General features: G+C 35.8%; 1 protein-coding gene across 3 annotated transcripts in view; it reads left to right on the forward strand.

The window, feature by feature from the left end:
• Ube2k (ubiquitin conjugating enzyme E2 K) overlaps positions 1-22,385 on the forward strand; it is a 68,751-nt gene extending 46,366 nt beyond the window's left edge. For all 3 annotated transcript variants that reach the window (XM_027938569.2, XM_027938562.2, XM_071614224.1), the window contains 3 exons: positions 16,066-16,165; positions 20,465-20,593; positions 20,912-22,385. In XM_027938569.2, the coding sequence (XP_027794370.1) occupies positions 16,066-16,165; positions 20,465-20,593; positions 20,912-20,986 (304 nt within the window). In that variant the 3' untranslated portion in view covers positions 20,987-22,385. The remainder of the gene's footprint in view (positions 1-16,065; positions 16,166-20,464; positions 20,594-20,911) is intronic.
• The last annotated feature ends 1,009 nt before the right edge of the window (positions 22,386-23,394 follow it).

Genomic DNA, 23,394 nt, shown 5'->3' on the forward strand with positions numbered 1-23,394 from the left:
CGAACCCAGTTCCTCAGTCATGCTAGGCAAGCACTCTTCCACTGATCCACAACCCCAGCCCTTGTAGGTGATTTTTAATTTGTCGCACACTTTTTTCACTAGATTTGTCTGATTTGATATTACTAGCACAGTGTTTTAAGGGTTCCTACTCAGAGCTGAACACTAGGTGCATACCTGTAACCAGCTACTTGGGAGACTGAGACAGGAGGATCTCATGTTTGAGGCTGATGCAATTTTGCAAGACCTTATCTCAAAAGAAGATACTTAAGAGCTAGGGATGTAACTCAGTGATAGATTACCCCTGGGTTCAATCCCTAGTGCTGAATAAAAAGAAAGTTACTGGTATATAGCTACCAGGTTCAAATCCTCATTCTTCAATATGAAAACCCATGTGGTTGTGAGCAAATTAGTTAAAGTTTGTATGCTTTTGTTTCCTTATATGTAAAGTTAATACCCACTTAATAGTGCTGAGTTGGTTTGTGTAATTCTCTTAGAATAGAGCATGGAATATTCTTTTTTTTTTTAATTTTTTATTCTACTTTGTATATATGACAGCAAAATGCATTATGACTCATATTACACATAGAGCACAATTAGCACAATTTTTCATATCACTGGTTGTATACATTGTATATTAATACCATTCATGTCTTCATACATGTACTTAGGGTAATGATGTCCATCTCATTCCACCATCTTTTTTACCCCTTTGCTCCCTTCTTTCCCCTCCCTCCCCTTTCTAGAGTTCGTCTAATCTTCCCATAGCATAGTATATTCTAACAGTGATAAATGATGGTTGTGGTGTAGGCATAAGACAGGTGTTATTTATTCAGGACATGATTTTATAAACGGAAAAAACTAAGTCAAGAGGTATAAAGTGACATTGAAGTGGGAGAAAAAAAATTAGAAATGATTGAACATTTTATGACCTTTTTCTCCAGTTTTAGTCTTTTGCAAGAGAAGGAATAATAAAAGAAAATAGAATACATAGAGCCAAGATGTGTATTTAATGAGCCCATCCTGGTTACTTAATCTTTGAAAATTATATATAGGAATTGAAAATTTCAAGCTATGTGTTTCATTCCTTAAGAAAGGAAAAGAATGAAACCTGAAGAAGGTGAATCAGAAATAACAACACTTAAGTGTATGGATACTTTGATTTATTTAATAACTTGCATGAACAGACTATAAATTTGCTGATTTGGTTTGTCTTTTCATTCTAATAGTATATCTGAGTAAATCCTATCCCTTAGTAAACTATCTCTTGGGATCTACTTTCTTGTTCCTTATAGAATAGACAAACCTTAATCTTCTCTAATGGTCATCTTTCTCCCTTCATTTCCACCTTTATTGAGATAAAATTGACATTCCACAGAAATCTACGTTTAAATGCCAATGTTTGAACCTAAGAATATTTATAATTTTTGCCAATTTATTGAACCTTGTAGTTTTTAGTGTTTCTGTTCTTTCCAAGACCGCCTTATTATATTCTATGATTCAGTGATATGAGTGAATATCTGCAGTATTAGAGATGTACTGTTTTTTTACTTTGCTTCTAGGACACCCGTCTTTCTTTTCTTCCTTTCTTATGGCTATTCCCAGAGTCTTTAGACTTACCTCCTGGATCTTTGGGTATTAGAATGCCTCAGAGATAAGTCTATATCTCTGTTCTTTTCATCTATATGCCCTTGGTGAACTCATCTGATTTCCTAACTTCTCCATCATATCCTGGCAACTCAAATTTATTTTTCATAAACTCCAGACTAATGTCTTCTTAACAAGAAAATTGATACATCATGGTAAAAATCATACTTTGGAATAAAAAACGATCATACTGTTGATGTAAACAGCGTGGATGATTTTCACAGACTTGTTGAGTGACAAGAGCCAGATAGAAAAGAATACATAGTATATGATTCCATTTTTATGAAATTCAAGATTAGCCAAAACTAATTTTGCTGACAAAAATTAGGATAGTGGTGGGGTAGGCAAGAGTTTCAAAGGACAAGACTGAAACTTTTCAGTACAAGAAATACTCAGCCAGAGATTAAGAAGATGGCAGAGTAGAGGAGGTTATGTTCCTGCTACTCCATGGAGTGAAACCAAGAAAACTGACAGCTTCTCAGTAATGTGGGTGAACAACAACAAAAAAAGTGGGAGGACTTTACTGGAATTTAAAACTGAATATTGAAGGCAGATCCGGGACTCAGGAGTTTGGATATAATAAAATACGGAACAAATTCCTAGTGGCATAGCCACTACCATAAACTCCAGCCAGAGCTCTCCCTCCTTAAGCATAGTAGAGGGATAAAGGAATTAAAGGAACCCACACATTTGGGAGGCTGGAGGCATGTCTGTGTATGGGGCATTTAGAGACCAAGGACATTGCCTGACAAACCTGAAAGACGTGCTGCACTATATCCCAAGTGTGGGGAAAGAAGCCACCATGACTCCAGGCAGCCTGTGAAGACAAATATTTTGGAAGGAAATGTTTTATAGGAACACTTTGCAGGAAGGAAAAACATTTTGCAACTGTGGCTTGGGGGACAGCAACAGAGGAAGCCGATTCCTGGCAAATTTGAGTTTGGCCCAAAGAACAGGCCCAGTAAACACATGACATAGATTGTGCTTAAGTGACCAGAAAAAAATCAAACTTGGAGAGGTTTATACTGGTGGTCCCAGAAACCCACCTGGCTCTATTCCTCCTCCTCCAATCCGACTGTTTTGCAGCACCAGCTGGGAGAGCACCTAGCCTGGAATTTGGAAGGATGGGGCAGAAGAGATTGGACTGAATCCGAGACCAGGAAATATGGGGTCTGCAAGTGATACAGGGAACTAAGAATTGGGTCCTCCACCACACAAGTGGAACCCAGGGGGCAATCCCTGGAGGTAAAGTCTTCCAGTGTAGTCTAGCAGGTACTGGGCCCTGGAGGTGCACTGATTTAAAATCTCCAGGACAATTAGCATTCAGTGAAGAGCCTGGAGCCCACCTGATCCTAAACCCTGCTTCCAGGAACTCTACCTCCAGGATTATCTCCCTGTAGCAATCCAGAGGGTGGAGCATCACACTCCAGAAGACCCCAACTAGAACTGCTGAGAATATTTTGAACTCTAATGGAAAGGATTCTTTCTTTTCATCAAGATTTTTTTTTTTTTTAATTTCCTTTTCACTGTTTAATTGTGACCTTAATGGTACATGGACATTTATATAGTCTCTCTCTCTCTCTCTCTCTCTCTATCTCTATCTCTCTCCTTCTCAACCTTATCATATTTTTTAAATATTTCCTTTTTTATTATTTATTTATGTGTGTATGTTTATGTGGTGTTGGGGATCGAACCCAGTGCTTTGTGCATGCTAGGCAAGCACTCTGAGCCACAACCCCAACTCACCCCTAGCATTTTTGAAGCCAGTTATTTTACATGGATTAGCTTTTTTGTGAATTAGGATGTTTGATTAGTATGTTTAGTTTGTATTTGATTTTTAAAACTTTTTTGTTTTATATATATATATTTTTTTCTCCTGTTTTCCTTGTTCTCTTTTCTATCTCCTTCCTCCTCCCTCACAATATCACTTCTGTTCTCTCCCTGTCCACCATTTGAAAATGTAAATCCTTTTGCAAACTTGCAGTTTTTATAGGCAGTAGGCAATAGCTGATCATATTATTTCTGTTATGATAATTAACACCATAGACATCATAGTAGAAACTATTTGGTTTAATGCTGTACATTGTTTGCATTGGTTGTAATTGTTTGTCTCCCCATAAACAATGACTAAACAATGAGGTACCGGAAACCTTCAGGGACACTGGGTAGAAAAGTCCACAGGGTAGAAACTATACTCCCTCAGATCCATACTGTTAGATAGATAGACACATAAACAACATGAAAAAGCAAGGGAACAAATTGCCCCAAGCAAACCAAGATACTCCAGTAACAGAATCCATCAGAGAAGGAGTTTAGAATGTACATAGTTAAACTGATCTGTGAAGTAAAGGATGATGTAAGAGAAGAAATAAAGGTAGCAAAAGATCACTTTAGTAAAGAGATATTCTGGGGGAAAAAAAAGTCCTTGAAAGGAAGGAAACAGTAAACCAAATGAAAAATTCAATAGAAAGCATCACCAACAGACTAGACCACTTGGAATACAGAACCTCAGGCAATAAAAACAAAATATGAGGGGCCAGGGTTGTGGCTCAGTGGTACGGCGTTTGCCTAGCATATGCGAGGCACTGGGTTGGATCCCCGGAACCATGTAAAAATAAAAAATAAAGGTATTATGTCCATCTAGATCTAAAATATTTTTTAAAAGTATGTAATCTTCAAAATAAAGTGAACCACAGAAAGAAGAAACCATGAAAAGAACTTCCAAGAATTATGAGATAACATGAAAACACCAAGTTTTAAGATTTGTCTGGATAGATGAAAATGTGGAGATACAAACCAAAGGAATACACAATCTTTTTTTTTTAGAGAGAGAGAGAGAGAGATAATTTTTTAATATTTATTTTTCAGATTTTGATGGACACAACATCTTTATTTTATTTTTATGTGGTGCTGAGAATCGAACCTAGCACCCCGTGCATGCCAGGCGAGCGCGTTACCGCTAGAGCCACATCCCCAGCCCACACAATCTTTTCAATGAAATAATGTAAAAAATTTTCCCACATCTAAAGAATGAAATAGAAAATCAAATACAAGAGGCTAACAGAACCCCAAATGTGCAAAATTACAACAGACCCCATCGAGGCACATTATAATGAAAATGTCTAGCATACAGAATAAGGATAGAGTTTTAAAGGCTGCAAGAGAAAAATATGGATAATATATGGGGAAACCAATACCGATCTGACATGATTTCTCAACCCAGACCCTCAAAGCTAGGAGTTCCTGGGGTAATATATACCAAGCTCCGAAACAAAATGGATGCCACCCAAGAATCCTATATCTAGCAAAAAAGAAAGCCATTGAAGGGGAGGAATCTACACTAAAGGAATAGTCAATCAAAGGAGAAACTAATTCAAATCACAAACTACAAATAAACCAAAATGACCAGGAACACAAATCATATCTCAATAATAACCTTGAACATTAATGGCCTGAAATCATTAATCAAAAGACATAGACAAGCAGATTGGATTTTAAAACAAGACCCAGGGCTGGGGATGTGGCTCAGGCAGTAGCACGCTCGCCTGGCATGCGTGTGGCCTGGGTTCGATCCTCAGCACCACATACAAACAAAGATGCTGTGTCCGCCAAAAACTAAAAAATAAATAAATAAAAATTCTCTCTCTCAAAAAAAAAAAAAAATAAATAAAAACAAGACCCAACAATCTGCTGTCTCCAGGAAACTCACCTCATAAGCAAAGACGTCCACAGACTGAAAATGAAATGATGGGAAAAAACATCACTCGGTTGGAAAGTGTAAACAAGTAGAGATTTCTGTCCTCATATCAGATAAAGTGAACTTCAAGCCAAAGTTAATCAGAAGGGACAAAGAAGAACATTCCATACGATTTAAGGGAATTACACATCAACATGATATAACAATCATAAATATTTATGCCCCAAATAAAGGAGCATATATATACATCAGTCAAACCCTTCTCAAGTTCAAGAATCAAATAGACCGCAACACAATAATACTGGGTAACTTTAACACACCTCTGTCACTACTAGATAGAGCTTTCAAACAAAAACTAAACAAAAAACTATAGAACTAAATAATATAATAATCAATAATTTAGACTTACCAGACATATAGAATATTTCATCCATCAGTCAACAGCACACAGATCCTTCTCTAATATAGACCATATTATGTAAACTATCACATTTGTTGGCATACAATTGTAATATTACCTTAATATATTTTTAGCATCTGTAGTGTTATTTTGATCACTCCCTCTCCATCAATATTAATTTTATGTTCTTTTTTCTTTATTAGACTTGGTAGATTTTTATCAAATTTTAGCTGTATTATATCTCTTTCATATATTTCTGCTCCCACTCCTACTACTTAATTGAGCTTCTGATACAAGTACTTTAAGTTATAAATGTTCTGAATACTGCTTAATCCCAGAGATCCTGGCATTTTAAGGTTTTATTATTACTTCATTCAAAGCATTTTTTTTATTTACTTTTTTTTTTTTTTTTAATATTTATTTATTTTTTAGTTTTCGGCAGACACAACATCTTTGTTTGTATGTGGTGCTGAGGATCGAACCCGGGCCGCACGCATGCCAGGCGAGCCCGCTACCGCTTGAGCCACATCTCCAGCCCCTTTATTTACTTTTCTTATGCTTTGTTAACCTTACAAATATTTATAATTGTGCCATTTAATTTTGAAAGAGCTGACATGTGGGGTTCTATATTTCTTAAGGTAATTAATTGATTTCTAATGCAACAAATCATGCAGGAAACACAGTTTACATGGTTTCAAATTTAAAAAGAAGTAATGGAAATTCTTTTTATATTGATTGTTCTGGTTGCATGCATGTCAAAACTGATCAGATTTTCTGATATGGGGGTGCTAATCCATAATGTGGGGTGGCGGGGAGCATGAGAGTAATGGAGGAACTTTAGATAAGGCAAAGGGGAGGGAGGGGAATAGATGGGGCAGAAGGGTAAGAAAGATGATGGAATGAGATGGACATCATTATATAAGAAGATACAAATGGTGTCTCTATTTTGTGTATAACCAAACATTGTGTTCTGTGTACTATGAATTAAAAAGTACTCTGCTATTGTGTATAACAAATTAGACTAAATAAATAAATTTTAAAAAGCTGATCACATTGCATATTTCAAATATATGCATTTTATTGTACTTCAGTTTTACCTCTTTAAAGCTATGGGGAAGGGCTGGGGATGTGGCTCAAGCAGTAGCGCGCTCGCCTGGCATGCGTGCGGCCCGGTTTCGATCCTCAGCACCACATACAAACAAAGATGTTGTGTCTATCAAATACTAAAAAATAAATATTAAAAAAAATAATAATAAAATAAAGCTATGGGGAAAAATTAAAATTAAAAAAAAGAAATACTCAGCATTTTGATGCAGGTGGTGATTTCATGGAGGTCTGTGTGTACTCATACATATTTGTAAAAATTTATAGATAAGCAGCATTTTACTCTTTTTTTAATAAAAAATTAAAACAAAATTTCACTATTCTCTATAAATAGCATTCAGTGTTTTAAACAAATTGGATTATTGATGGTCATCTCTTAAGATCAGTAATAGAAAAATTACTCAACAGAAATAGTTCACATGATTATTCTGCATAGCCCTTTGGAGTTCTTGGGTATTTAAACAGTCATATTAACTATATTTATTGATTTGAGACTTGAGCAATATGAATTTACTGAAGATAGATTTAAGAATTACTAACATATCTAATGACAAAAATATTTTAAAAAAATTCATATTACTGTTTGCCTATTGATACTCCTTCCCCCCATAGTAAGGTACTCTACAACTGAGCTACACAACCCCAGTGTCCCATCCCCTCACCTTTTTGTTTTGTTTTGGAGGAGAAAGAGTTTATTTGGGTCTCAATGCTTCATTTCTTAGATGGCCTACTCCATTCCTTGGACACCTGAGGTGAGGCAGAGGAAAGTTGGTCAGGATGTGGCACCAGGAAGCAGAGAGGGCCTTAGCCCTTTTTAAAAAAAAAAAATTTCAATTAAAAAAAATTTTTTTTAAGTTGTTGATGTTTATATGTGGTTCTGAGAATCGAACCCAGGGCCTCACACATGCTCAGCAAGCATTCTACCACTGAGCCACAACCCCATCCCAGCCTTAGCCCTTTTTAAAGTTAGAGTTTCACCAAGGCTGTCCTTGAACATGTGATTTCCTGCCTCAGTCTCCCAAACATCTTAAGATTATAGGAACTTGACATTAGGGTTTATTTTAATAGATTTAAGCTAATTTTATAAACTGATTTCTAAAAATCTCAATGCGATCTAATTTAATCATTGCTTTGTAAAAATGAAGATAAATGGAATAAAACCATGTTTTTACTTGTATAGTTTATTACATTATTGAATTCAGATTTTTAGAATTAATCTACAAGGCTGGTTTTGTGGCTCAGTGGTAGAGTGCTTGCCTAGTATGTATGAAGCACTGGGTTCGATCCTCAGCACCACATAAAGTAAAATAAAGATATTGTGGCCACCAAAAAATAAAAAATAAATATTATTTAAAAAAAGAATCTACAGCTGTCCAAAAATTCAAACACTTTTATTTATTATTTTTGTTTTTATTATTATTTTTGGGGGGTGGTGTTTGTGCGTGGTACTGGGGATTAAACTCAGGGTGCTTTATCACTGGGCTGTATCCTCAGTCCTCTTTATTTTTTATTTTGAGACAGGGTCTTAATAAGTTGCCCAGTATGTCCTTGAACTTTCAATCCTCCTGCCTTCAGCCTCCTGAGTCCCTGGGATTATACACATGTGCCATCTTTTGGTTGCTTGGCCTCACATTTCTTTGTACTGTCAAACATACAGTTTCTGTAGCATTTTACGTCAGAAAAATTGGTTTTGTTTTGGTATTAATTTTCTTAAAATTAAGTTTTCAAAATAACTTTATTGATTGGTGTTCAGCTTTTAAAAACTTTGCTTTTGGGCTGGGGATGTGGCTCAAGAGGTAGCGCGCTCACCTGGCATGCGTGCGGCCCGGGTTCGATCCTCAGCACCACATGCAGACGAAAGATGTTGTGTCCACCGATAACTAAAAAAAAATAAATATTAAAAAATTCTCTCTCTCTCCTCTCTCTCTCTCTCTTTAAATAAATAAATAAATAAAAACTTTGCTTTTATATTTCTTTTTAACCAGTTGATACTTAAACATTTCCCAAAATAATTCTGAAATTTTTGACTATCCTGAAAAATCTTAACTTTTCTATTTGTGATTGTTATGAATTAAATCTGAAGCTGTAGTTCTAGATCTTTTTCTGCAGTTTCAAGGATACCCTATTCTTTTGAAAATGTTCAACTTTGGGTTCTTAGTTTCTTTCTCTTTTCCTCCCACTCTTTTCTCTCTCCTTCCTTCCTTCCTTCCTTCCTTCCTCCCTTCCTTCCTTCCTCCCTCCCTCCCTCCCTCCCTCCCTCCCTTCCCTCCTCCCCTCCCTCCTCCCCTCCCTTCCCTTCCTTCCCTCCCTCCCTTTCCTTTTCTTGGTACCTGGATTGAACTCAGGGGCACTAAACCACTGAGCAACATCCTCAGCCTTATTTTTGTATTTTATGTAGAGACAGGGTCTCATGGAGTTGCTTAGGGTTCCACTAAGTTATGGAGAGTGACTTTGAACTTGCAATCCTTCTTCCTCAGCCTCCTGAAATGCTGGAATTACAGGCAGTGCGTCACCATGCCCCACCTCTTTTTCTTTCCCTCCCTTCCTTATTCTCTTTCTTCCTTCCTTATTTCCTTCCTTCCAGTTAAACCCAGGGCCTCGCATATACAAGTCAAGTGCTCTGTCAGTGAGCTATGTGTCTCACTCTTTTTATTTTTTGAGACAGGGTATAAGGTCTCACTTAATTATACAGGTTGGCCTTCAACTTGAAGTCTTACTGCCTCAGCCTCCCAAGTCACTGGATTGTAGGCATGTGCCACTAGGTCCTTAGTTTCTGATTCTTATAGACCCAGAGGTCTATAATAGTTTGTGAGTATGCCCACAATAGAAAGACATTCAACATAGAGGAAGTAGTAGAAAGTAGTGAATTTACGAGTTTCTAAAGGAAAAGTATATCACTTAAATTTTTGTTTTGTTTTTGGCAGTTTTATAGTTTTATTTAACAATTAGCATTTAATTTTCATCCACATTATATATAGATTTTAGAAAGTGATAATGAAGATTATTTGGTGATTCTTCTTCCTTACTAAGTTTTCTCAATAGTTGCACATGGGTATGTATGGGACATTCCATATTCCTGTGTCCCAGATAACTTTATTGGGCCTAGTGAACACATCTGGAGACCCCAATTCCTTTTGTGGAAAATTTCTGGATCTCTTTTGAGTGCCCAAGGAGCATTTTATTTTAGGCCTTCTTCATGGATGTACTTGTGAATATTGATGGTGTATTCTTGGGTCACCACCTCATTGAGGCTTTTGTTGCCACCCTTCTTTGCAGGAGCCATACTGTCAGTCCCAAGTTGGAAAGGAAGAAGGCAGGGGATTTTGGTAGAGGGAAAGCTCAGTCCATTTTAACCATTTTTTAGGATGCATTTGAATAATACTAAGTGCATTCATATTGTTATGTATCCAATCTCTAGAAGTGTTTTCATCTTGGAAAACGAAAACTCTCCCCTAATTAAGTAACAACTTCCCCCAGCTTTCTGTCTCTATGAATTTGATGACCTTGTATTAATGGAATCATACTATATTTGTCCTTTTATGTCTGGATTATTTCACTTAGCACAATGTTTTAAAGGTTCATCTACATTGTAGCATGTTCCAGAATTGCCCTCTTAAGGCTAAATAATATTCCATTGTAAGTATTTTCAAAAGCTAAACTTTTTTAAAAAATCCATTTATGCACTGAGAAAAACTTTGTTTCCACCTTTTGGCTATTGTTTGTATTGTTCCTATGAACGTGGATGTTTGAATAATTATTCAAGCCTTGTTTTAGTATTTTTGGGTAAATACGCATAATGGAATGACTGGATCACATATTAACTCCAATTTGACTATTGCCATCCTAATAATTATGAGGTGCTAACTAATGGTGATTTTGTTTTGCATTTCCTTAATGATAGGCAACATTGAGTATCTTTTCATATACCTATTGGTCCTATGTATATTTTTGGAGAAGTATTTGATCAGGCCCCCCACCATATAGTGGGAATGAAACCCAGGGCTTTGCATATGCTAGATAAGTGCTCTTTCACAGAGCTACACCTCAGACCCCACTTGTCCATTTTTAAATTGGAATTTTTGTTGATATGAATTCTTTAAATATTCTGGATATTAATCTATTCAGATGTATGATTTGCAAATAATTCTCCCATTTTGTGGGTTGCTGCATTCATCTATTCATGGTCAAGTAGTTGTAATCCATTTTCCTTTTTTTTTGAAGCTGTTTCTTGAACTTTTGATACCATATCTAAGAAATCATTGCCTAACCTAGTGTCATAAAACTTGCCCTCTGTTCTAGTTTTAGCTCATATGTTTGTTTAGACCTTGAATCCATTTTGAATTAATTTTTTATATGTGGTGTGAGAATCCAACTTCATTCTTTTGAAAACTCACCAATTTTAGAATTGTTTGTTGCCTTTTTAACTTACAATATATAAGGCTGACTATGTAATGTTATAAAGAGCTTATCAAGATTTGTAAGAAGGGCTGTGGATGTGGCTCAAGTGGTAGCGCGCTTTCCTGGCATGCATGCGGCCCGGGTTCGATCCTCAGCACCACATACAAAGATGTTGTGTCCACCGAAAACTAAAAAATAAATATTAAAAAAAAATTATCTAAAAAAAAGATTTGTAAGAAACAGATGCTCACTACTGCACAGATAAAATATATATATATAAAAAGAACAAATAAAAAAATATATGCTTAGCTGGCCCTGGTGGTACATGCCTGTAATCCCAGAGCTTGAGGCAGGAGGATCATGAGTTCAAAGCCAGCCTCAGCAAAATAAGGCACTAAGCAACTCAGTGAGACTCTGTCTTTAAATAAAATACAAAATAGGGCTGGGGATGTGACTCAGTGGTCAAGCACCCCTGAGTTCAATCCCTGGTCTAAACCCCCCCAACCCCCCCCCCCACTCCCAGAACATACATATGCATGTAAAGCCTTCATTTTTTTATTGCAAGTTAAAATAACTGTTGTGAATTTAATAATTGTTTTAATATGAAATACTTTCATTTCAGTGAAGATTTTCTCCACTATTGAAGTACATTTCCTTAAAAGAAATAACCAGTATTTTATTTTTTATTTTTTTATTTTTTTTAATTTTAATTCTTTTTTTTTTTAATTTTTATTGTTGGTTGTTCAAAACATTACATAGTTCTTGATATATCATATTTCACACTTTGATTCAAGTGGGTTATGAACTCCCATTTTTACCCCATATACAGATTGCAGAATCACATCAGTTACACATCCATTGATTTACATATTGCCATACTAGTGTCTGTTGTATTCTGCTGCCTTTCCTATCCTCTACTATCCCCCCTCCCCTCCCCTCCCCTCTTCTCTCTCTACCCCCTCTACTGTCATTCATTTCTCCCCCTTGTATTATTTTTCCCTTTCCCCTCACTTCCTCTTGTATGTAATTTTGTATAACCCTGAGGGTCTCCTTCCATTTCCATGCAATTTCCCTTCTCTCTCCCTTTCCCTCCCACCTCTCATCCCTGTTTAATGTTAATCTTCTTCTCATGCTCTTCGTCCCTACTCTGTTCTTGGTTACTCTCCTTGTATCAAAGAAGACATTTGGCATTTGTTTTTTAGGGATTGGCTAGCTTCACTTAGCATAATCTGCTCTAATGCCATCCATTTCCCTGCAAATTCTATGATTTTGTCATTTTTTAATGCAGAGTAATACTCCATTGTGTATAAATGCCACATTTTTTTTATCCATTCGTCTATTGAAGGGCATCTGGGTTGGTTCCACAGTCTTGCTATTGTGAATTGTGCTGCTGCTATGAACATCGATGTAGTAGTGTCCCTGTAGCATGCTCTTTTTTGGTCAATAACCAGTATTTTAAAGAGTTACATAACTTTTGCTTAAAGTGATGCCATGGATTTTTTTTTCTTTTTTCTTTTTTTTTTTTAGGCTGCTTTAAAACTCCATTGGTTAGGGCCTGGGGATGTGGCTCAAGAGGTAGCGCGCTCGCCTGGCATGCGTGCGGCCCAGGTTCGATCCTCAGCACCACATACAAACAAAGATGTGTCTGCCGAGAACTAAAAAATAAATATTAAAAAAAAAACTCCATTGGTTAGACTAGGGGTACACATCAATGGTAGAACTCTTGCCTAGCATGTGCAAGTTCCACATTGAAGCCTCAGCTCTGCTAAAGTATGCAAAAAGCCTAATGAGATATTAAGTAGCGAGGCTAAGTGTTATATATTCATTTCTATGATACTTTGTCTTTTTTCCCCTTTTTGGTTTGGGTGATTTCAGTTAGCTTTATGTTTTACATCTAGGCAATTTTTGATGTGTATATGTTTTTGTTTTATTTTTTTATTTTTCGTTTTTTAACAGATGTCGTACTGTTTAAGTACTGGGGATTGAACCTACTGGTGCTTTATCATTAAGCTACATCCCTCGACCTTTTTATTTTGAGTTAAGGCCTCACTGAATTGTCGAGGCTAACATTGAACTTGTGAGCCTTTTGCCTCAGCCTTCCAAGTCACTGGGATAACAGGTGGACACCACCACGTCAGGCTGTGTATATGCTTTTATAAACATGTACTCTTTGTAAAATGTATTTGCTTCATAAAATATTTTCTTATTATTGTGATAATGGAAAGACAAGAATGAATATTTAAGATATGAATTTGGCTTTGTATGTTTTACCCTTTTTTTTTTTGGTACCAGAGATTGAACTCGGACATTCAACCACTGAGCCACATCCCCAGCCCTATTTTGTTTTTTATTTAGAGACAGGGTCTCACTGAGTTGCTAAGCATCTCACCATTGCTGAAGTTGGCTTTGAGCTCACCATCGTCCTGCTTCAGCCTCCCCAGCCACTGGGATTATACACGTGTGCCACCACACCCATCTTAACTTTTGTCTTAACAGTGTCCATATTAAAGTTTTTATGACTGTTGAAAACAACTTGTGAAGCTATATTGTTTTAAATACTAATTAGCATTTCAGCTATGTTTGTTTTTTAGCATCATTGCCAGTTTTTTCAGTTCTAGTAGCTTATCTAAAATGATAAATTTATCATTAAAAATTTTATTCTATGAACATTTTTAAAGAATCATAATGTATTTTTTTTTCCCTCTCAGGATATAAAATACAGACATAACAGATGTCGTACTGTTTTTATTTCATTAGTATAGAACAACCTTTGTTAGCTTGAGCTTAAAGAACAGTATTTTTTATAAATCAGCATACATTAGAATCAATTGGAGAAGCTGTTAAAACACACCTGTGCTGGGCACTGTGGCACACCCCTATAATCCCAGCCGCTCAGGAGGCTGAAGCAGGAGGATCGAGAATTCAAAGCCAACCTTAGCAATGGTGAGATGCTAAACAACTCAGTGAGACCCCTGTCTCTAAATAAAATACAAAATAGGGCTGGGATGTGGCTCAGTGACTGAGTGCCCCTGAATTCCATACCCAGTACAAAAAATAAAATTAAATAAAAACAACAAAAACAAAAAAAACACTTGTTTTCTGATTTGGTGGGTGTGGGGTGGGAAGAATTTTCATTACTTAAAAATTCCCAAGTGATGCTGATGCTGCTGGTTAGGGGAACAACATTAAGTTGAGATTCACTGCCATAAGAAATCTATATTGGAAATAAATTTACTTTTCTCTTAAACATAAGAATGGTCCTATTTATATACCAACTGTGGGAAAATAGAGGAACCTTATCTGTTCTGTGGGTTGAATCAGGAACCCAATTGGAAAAGGCTGGTTTAGAATGGTCTCATTTGTATTAAAAAGAATGTGCATATTGATATGTTCTTCAACATTTTTGGTATGTCAGCATTATATTTTTCATGTTTATAAACATTTTAATATTATTTGATAAAACGTTTAAAAATTTTTTTTAGTTGTTGATGGACTTTATTTTATATATTTATTTATATGTGGTGCTGAGAATCAAACTCAGTGCCTCACACATGCTAGGCAAGTGCTCTACCACTGAGCCACCAACCCAGCCTGATAAAATACTTTTTTTTTTTTTTTTTGTTTAGGAATGCGAGTGAAAAATTTATTTGCTCATTTGTTGCATTTGAAGTACTCTTTGTTAACAATCTTGGCCTGAGATTCTTTGCCATAGACCACAATTGCAACCAACCACTTTACAGGTTTGCCCTCTGGGTCAGTTTTACAGAGGACTGCCCATTCTCCTAGTTTCTTGTCTAAGACTGTGGCAGCTTCGTGAATTCCACATGCAAGACCATTGTGGATGAGGGCAGTCTTCAACACCTCTTGTAAAGCAGTGTTGAAGTCCACTACACCTCTAGCAGCAATGCCTTCCTTGGCCATGGCGCCATGGCAAAAGGTTATGGGTTATGGATGAAGCCGAATCTTAAAGTAACTGGAGCCTCCGCCTCTGCCCCCGTACAACTTGTTGACAGCAGGGAAAAGGCTGAAATACATTTTTAACAGATGCCAAGAAGTTTCTCTAGATAGATAGATCTCATTTTTCTAGGTAAATAATTACTTTATAAAAGATATTTTCTTTATAAATACATTTAGAAATATGAATTAAGTATTGCATTTTGACCAAAAAGCTTATCCCATTTCAGAATAATATGGCATTATTTAAGACTTTCTTGAAAATAAAAGGTATTTACACCTGGCCTGGTGGCATACCTCCTGTAATCCCAGCAGTTTGGGATTACAAAGCAGGAGGAATGCAGTTTAAAGCTAGCCACAGCAACTCAGCAAGGCCCTAAGCAATTCAGTGAGCCCTGTTTCTAAATAAAATAATAACAAAGGGCTGGGATGTGTCTCAGTGGTTAAGTGCCCCCGAGTTCAATCCCCCGTACCCCCCCCCCCAAAAAAGAGATCTACTCAGTAGTATCTTATTTGTCTTTAGTGTGCCATTGAATGACATTTCCACAGGCTATTTAGTACTAATGTTTTTTCACTATATGTCTAGAAAAATGGTTAAAACTTTAGTGGATAGAGCTGACAAGAAAGGTATTGATAACAATAATAAGAAAAAAAAAGCCTATATGGGATGGAATTTATTTGAATTATCTAAAGAAATAGAAAAGCCCATTGTAAGGAACAAAAGAGAGGCAGGTATATATAATATAAACTTCTATAAGTAAAAATAACTTAGCACTAGTAGATTTTTGTTTTATTCAGGAAAACATTGACTTGACTTTTGCCATACAAAGTCCTTATAATTGGAGTATTTTCCTGTTTTGAAATTTAGGGCAGCAGCAATGACTCTACGCACGGTATTATTGTCATTGCAAGCATTGTTGGCAGCTGCAGAACCGGATGATCCACAAGATGCAGTAGTAGCAAATCAGGTAAGGTGATGCTTTTGAAAGTCTTCCTTATACCTGTTGATGAGTCTCTAGTGGTTTGTGATGTTAATTCATGAGCATGAGCTATTGGAACTAAATTTGGAAATGGTTTCCTTTCTCATAGTAAGATGATTTTTGTCAGATGTAATAGTGAAACCCTTATTTTTAACATAGTTTAATTGCGTACATGATAGGTGCTATTTTTCTAATGTTTGAGTGTTTCCAAACGTACAATCAGAAGAATTACAGTGAGGGCTAGACAGGGTAGCTCAGTAAAAGAGCACTTAACCTAGCATGCACAAGGCCCTGGGTTTGATTTCCCCAGCACCACAAAAACAACAAAAAAGGTGAACACCCATGTATCTACTATTTAGGTGGATAGATTTACTTATTTATTTTGAGATGTTGTTCTGCTATATTGCTTAGGGTGATCTTGAACTTGCAATGTTTCAGCCTCCTGAATTGCAGGGATCATAGTATGTATCCCCCCAGCTTCTAGATTCTGTGATTAACATTTTACTACACATATTATATTATGTATGTATCATGAACAGAGGTTCATCCTTACTTTTTTTTTTTTTTTTTTAATTTTTGTACTAGGGATTGAACCCAAGGGTGCTTAACCACTGACCCACATCCTAGCCCTTTTTTTACTTTGTATTTTGAGATAGGGTCTTGCTAGGTTGCTTACAGCCTCACTAAGTTGCTGAGGCTGTCTTTGAACTTGCAATCCCCCTGCCTCAGCCACCCAAGCTTCTGGGATTATAGGTGTGCACTACCCTGTCCAGCTCTTCCATTCAGTTTTGATCTTTTCTGGTGATAATTTTAATCATTTCCTACCATGGTAGTGAACTGGAATAGTAGCATTACCAATGACTTTCTAATTGGCTAAACAGAATAAATAGTTTCTAGTTCTGGTATTTAATCACTAAGGTAAGTGATCAGTAAATTATAGTTGTATTGGCTGGTTTTATAAATAATGCTTTATTTGAATACAGCCACGCTTACTTGTGTTCTTTCCAGCTATAGTGGCAACACTCAACAGAAACTGTGAGGTCTGAAAGTTTTAAATTAAGTCTGCCAAGCTCTATTCTAAGTTATTACAATTTGATACTTCTCTTCTCATATTTGTAGTTGTTCCTTCTTAGTTCCTACAATTATTCATTATTTTAGTCCTTTAAATGTAACTTGCTTATTCTGATGTTGTTCCCTTTACCTTCCATTGTATATATTCACTTGGGAGATCATATCTACACTGATGTTACCACTTGTACGTTGTCCAAAATGTTTAGGATTGACCTCCCTCCTGAGCATCTCTTAAACTGCAAAAGTAAGCTCTATAGGAATGCCCCTTAGATACAACACATTGCTGAAACTGAATGCAGAATCTTAAAACACTGCAAATCAGTTTATTTTTTATGATACTATCACCAGTTTATTTAAATACCCAAGTCACACAGCTTTTGGAGATTTTCTCCATGTCTCCTTTTCTTCCTCTTTTCTCCCCCTCTTAACGTTATGGACCATACCCTGGGTCTTGAGCATGTTGAGCATGCTTCTCCTTGTGCACTTATGAGCAGTCTCTCCCTCTGTCCCTCCCACCTCTGCTCTTGATTGCATCACCAGTTTCTGTCAGTGTTTTCATACACACTCTGATAGCCATAGGTCCCCTTTTCCTTTAATTTCTCACACCTCTCTCCCCTTAACTGGCCATTGAACACATGAACTTTACAACTAGGTTATATCCCAAGACCTTTGTTATTTTGAGACCAGTTCTCACTGAGTTGTCCAGCTGGCCCTGAACTTGTGATTCTCCTACCTCAGTCTTCTGAGTGCTGGAATTACAGGTGTGCTCTATCACACTTGGCCCATTTCTTCTGTTCTCTCTTTGTGAACCTTTTCCTTTTCTCCATCTTCTACATTAATAAAGTAACATTTATATTGTATAAAACTGTTACTTTGCTACTAAAAACTTGTTAATAGCTCCATTATCACTTATTTGAATCCAAATTCTTTAGTTTGAAGAGGTTCTCCATGATTTGGACTGTCTACAAACCCAGGTTCATCGCCATGAACTTTGATCCTCCTGCCTCAGACTCTGAGTAACTGGCATTACAAGCGTGTACCATCTGTACCCAGCTGAAATTGCACTTCTTTTTATGTGTCTTTTCATTCTCTCTGCCATATGTCCTCTGAAGGGAAATGTTTCCTCCTAACAAACCTCTTTATCCTGTTAGATTTCAATTTATGTATTGTCTATTCTTAGAAACTGTTCTGTTCTTCTTCCTTTCCCTTTAAGATCTATCCATTCTTTATTTCATGCATATATATATATATATATATATATATATTTTTTTTTTTTTTTTTTTTTTTTTTTTTTTGGTAGTGCTAGGGATTGAACCTTGTGCATGCGAGGCAGGCACTCCACCAACTGAATTATATCCCCAGCCCTCATGCATATATTTTTTTTTTTTTTAGTTGTCAGTGGACCTTTATTTTATGTATTTATTTATTTATATGAGGTTCTGAGAATTGAACCCAGTGCTCATTTGTGCTAGGCAAGTGCTCTACCACTGAGCTACAGCCCCAGCCTGTGTGTGTGTGTGTGTGTGTGTATATATTCATATTCTTGATAATATGTCCTGTTAATTTTCTGAGAGTGCTTGGAATTATTGTTTTTCATATAATGTATATGTACATATTTATTTTATTTAATAGTCAAGTAATATGACTTGAATTCCAGTTTTCACATTTTCACAGGTTGAAGTTAAACTAAAAGGTTTTATACCAAAAATAGTTGAAATTTTTATTTATGCTTGGTGTAGTGGTACACGCCTGAAATCACAGCGACTCTGAAGGCTGAGGCAGGAGGATTAAAAGTTCAAAGCCAACCTCTGCAACTTAGGGAGATCTGCCTCAAAATAAAAAAGGTTTGGGGATGTGGTTCAGTGGTTAAGTACCCTTGGTACCCTCCAACAAGATTTTTTAAATTTTTTAAATTATTTTTTCTTATTCATTGATGGTAGAAATAAGATTATCATTTTAATATGTGATAGAAGCTTATGAGTCTTAAAATATTCAAAATGTTTAATTAATAATCATCTGAAAACCTGGTATAACAGCTGCTTGGGAGGCTGAGGCAGGAGGTTTGCAAGTTCATAGTCAGCCTCAGCCATTTTGTGAGGTCCTATTCCCATTACTGAAAGGGTATAACATGCTATGAGAACTGTAGATGTAGAATTTTCTTAAATTATTCTTCACTTGGACTGGGAGTTATAGCTCAGTGGTAGAGCACTTGCCTTGTCAAAAGAAAGAAAGCACTCTACACTAATACAACTCTAAGAAAACTGCAAAAATCTAGTTGTATTTTAGCCTGAGCTATGGTTAGTACCAAAGTTGGTCCTGTTTATTAGATGATTTTCATATAATTTTATGTTTAGTTGTATAAAGTTGTGCAATCTTTGCAATATCTCTCACTTCACTTAATATTAAACATCTATCAAATTCACTGGAACTCACTTCACTTTTTAAGTTTTGAATGGACATAATACCCTTATTTATTTATTTTTATATGGTGCTAAGGATCAGACCCAGCGCCTCACAAATGTGAGGCGAGCACTCTACCACTGAGCCACAACTCTAACCCCTAACTTAATGTTAGGTTTTTGCTAATTGTTTTTGTGGAATTTGGAGATGAAAGTAGAATTTTTCTTTCTTTTTTTTTTCTTTGATGGTGGTGGTGTGCCTTCCATCAATCCATCTTATGAATCAAAGCTTCATGTTAAGCAGTGTTTTCTTTAATGACACATTGAAATGTGAATCACTTTTATAGGGTGGGTGTGCTAGAGATTGAAAACTAAACTCTCAGCCCAGTGAATACCCTCTTTGCCCCTGCACTCAGAATTGACCCTAAGGTACTCTTCTATCATTGAACTACATCCCCGACCCGTTTTACTTTTCATTTTTAGACTGGGTCTTACTAAGTTACCCAGACTGGCCTCCAACTTGGGATCCTCCTGCCTCAACCAACTAAATTGTTGGGATTTAGACATGTACTACTGAGCCAGACCCAATGAATCACATTTTAAATGTAAATTCATTTTATTTATAAAAAAGCAGGGTATTAGGGCTTCAGTAATATAGCTCAATTCGTAGAGTGCTTGCCATGCATGCACAAGGCCCTGGGTTCAATCTGCAGCTCCACAAAAAAAATAAAAGCAGGGTCATAGGTAATTAATAGATGAACTATTATATTGAATATTATAACTATTGTCATGTCAATCAATTTTTTCCCCCATGTAGTACAAACAAAATCCTGAAATGTTCAAACAAACAGCTCGACTTTGGGCACACGTGTATGCTGGAGCACCAGTTTCTAGTCCAGAATACACCAAAAAAATAGAAAACCTATGTGCTATGGGCTTCGATAGGGTAAGTACATAAGGGAATGTTGATTTTGATATATATTTGTTTTAAATTATTGCTGGAAATCTTAGCAGATTGGTTTAGCAAATAAGAGAAAAATCTAATTTTGATAAACAATTTTTCTATTACTAAAAATCCCTGATTATTTTTTCTTTTTGTTGATTACCAGTCATTGGTTTTAGAAACTTTATATGCACTGAAAGTATGAGGCAACTTTAAGAAACAATGAATGATTTCTCATTAAAAAGAATAGTGATTATTTTAAAAATATTTCCTTGAGATTTGATTTTTGTTGTTGTCGCCTTCTCTTTTTTTTCTCTACAGAATGCAGTAATAGTGGCCTTGTCTTCAAAATCATGGGATGTAGAGACTGCAACAGAATTGCTTCTGAGTAACTGAGCCCTAGAGAGAGAGCTGCTGATAGTCAAACTTGCCTCTTCTTGAGGAGCACCAACATCTGTTATTTTTAGGATTCTGCATAGATTTCTTTTAAACTGGCAATCTTGCCTAATGATGTTATCTAGGCACCATTGGAGACTGAAAAAAAAAAAATCCCTGCTCTGTAAATAAAGCTAATTAAACGTCTGTGTAAATTTAAAAAGGGGAAATACTTTAATTTTTTTTTTCATACTTAATAGTGTAAAGATTCTTTGAGCTAAGCTAAAACCATGGAAAAAACATGCTACTTTAGTGTTTAGCAGTGTAACAAGACTAGCAAGAGTTTGCTTCAGGATTTTGTTGAATAATTAAGATAATATTTTGAGTGTGTCAGGGCCATTCAAATTGTTGGTGTTGCATCACAGCTACCTTAACTGTTTTTAACATGGATCCTCTGTGCCTGTGAATTTACTTGCATGCTTGTACTTGACTTCTTAGGATGGGTAGCTGAAAAGACCACCATTTTAAGCATTAGAAAATTCTTAAATATGAGATTTATCCAGAATCGAAGATGGTGACCTATTCAGAGCCTTTATGTCCCTGCTAACAGACTGGGACACTATATCTATTTTCCCCCTCTTACCACACACAGCTAATATTCTGATGGTAAAGTTCTCTGTAGTTGGTGGGGAAACGTGCTGAGGGACAGTATCCCTTGCTCCAATTTTAGGTCATAGATTTGGAATGTTTTGTCACAGTTTTTTAAACACTCTTGTAAGAATGTTAAAATGGAGCTGGCAATTTTTTCTTGCAAAACCAGTAAATACTTGACGTTGCAGTATTCCCAGATTTAATGAAAGAACCCAACTTAGTTTTTCAGTGAATTTGACATTGATTTTTAAACTGATGGAATTTTTTTGTTGAGAACTTAGAAAGATGCAATGAACTATATCTGGTAATTTTTAGCCTAATATTGGGCTTCATAGAGATTGTTTTATCAGATAATTTAAAAGTCACTCTTGCTTGCACCTTCCCCATATTAACACCTGAAAGCTGTGTTGGTGTTTTATTGTACATACTTCAAATGCACATAGGAATAGAATTGTGTTATAAATCTAGCTTTCTTTATGATGTTTCTGATAATATGAGAATTGAAAACTTTACCTTTCTTGTACATAGTCAGACTTTCTATTCATATTAAAGTTACATTTCATTCTAAGTTCAAAAGTTTGAAAATTATTAGTTTTGCAAGCTCAAACACTTAATTTGACCATTTTATGAAGGTTGAAGTAGATTTATGCAGGCAGTTCTATACATAGAAATCCAAGTCTTATTCAATTTTCAGGACCAATGCAAAATAACAAAAATGTAATGCAATCAGATTGAATTAAAGTAAGGCTGTATATTGAGAATCATATAAGGTTTGCTTTCTTCAAGTGTTATTTATCTTAAGTTATAATCGTTGAAGTGTTGGAAAATACCTTTGAACATATTAAGTCAGCATAACTTCATTTGACTTTTCAATAATCTTGATACTAGAAGCAATAAAAGAACCATTATTAAATATATTGTAATGTTAAAGATGTGAAGGTTCTTCCAAAAACTGATAAGGCTTTTCTAATGAACAGTGAACTCTTATAGTGATACTATTGCATACTAAACACAAGTTGCTGTGTATTTTTCCCTTATATGTTTGCTTAAGCATAAATTCCTTTATATGCAATCACATCCTTTTATTGCTATAATTTAGTTATTTTCTAAAGATGCCAAAGGAAACAAGATTTTTCTTTATTTATTTTAAATAGCTAAAACTTCGAACTTTTCTTTATATTTTGAAGTAAGATGGGATTGTGTGAAAATATGGATAGTTTGACCCACATTTGGTTAGTATTATTATTATTTTTTTTTTTTAGTGGAGGGGGTTGGTGATGATATTAGTAATATTTGGATTATAAACATTATCACATCTATCCAGTTTACTATTTGCCTATATTATCAGGGTATGTTTAAATTGTCTATGGTTACACAAAGGAGAGAGAAGTCAGAGATTACCAAAGTCAAGCATTACACACTTGGCTGCTGGAGGCAGCTCTGCCCTGCTGTGATTTTTATGTATGTTGGCTGTATATTGTATCTGCTCATCTGACTATACTTCAGCATCTCCAGTACCCAGAAATTGGAAGATACAATATTTGGTTTGACATAATGAGTTCTTAATTATAAAAAGTTATTTTCCTCAGTTACCTTAAATGTGATGATAATCCTTCCTTTCTGTTAACATTTTCTACTGTCTTTATGGTTTTGTTTTTTCTTTTTCACTTCTCTATATGTAGATGTAGTTCCCCAAATACAGAAACTAACACAATTTCTTTTTCCTTCTGTTCTTAAGTATGTTTGGGAAAAGGATACTAAAAATTCAGGCCTATAAG

Source organism: Marmota flaviventris, chromosome 7 (assembly GCF_047511675.1).
Source record: "Marmota flaviventris isolate mMarFla1 chromosome 7, mMarFla1.hap1, whole genome shotgun sequence".
NCBI classification, from domain to species: Eukaryota; Metazoa; Chordata; class Mammalia; order Rodentia; family Sciuridae; genus Marmota; species Marmota flaviventris.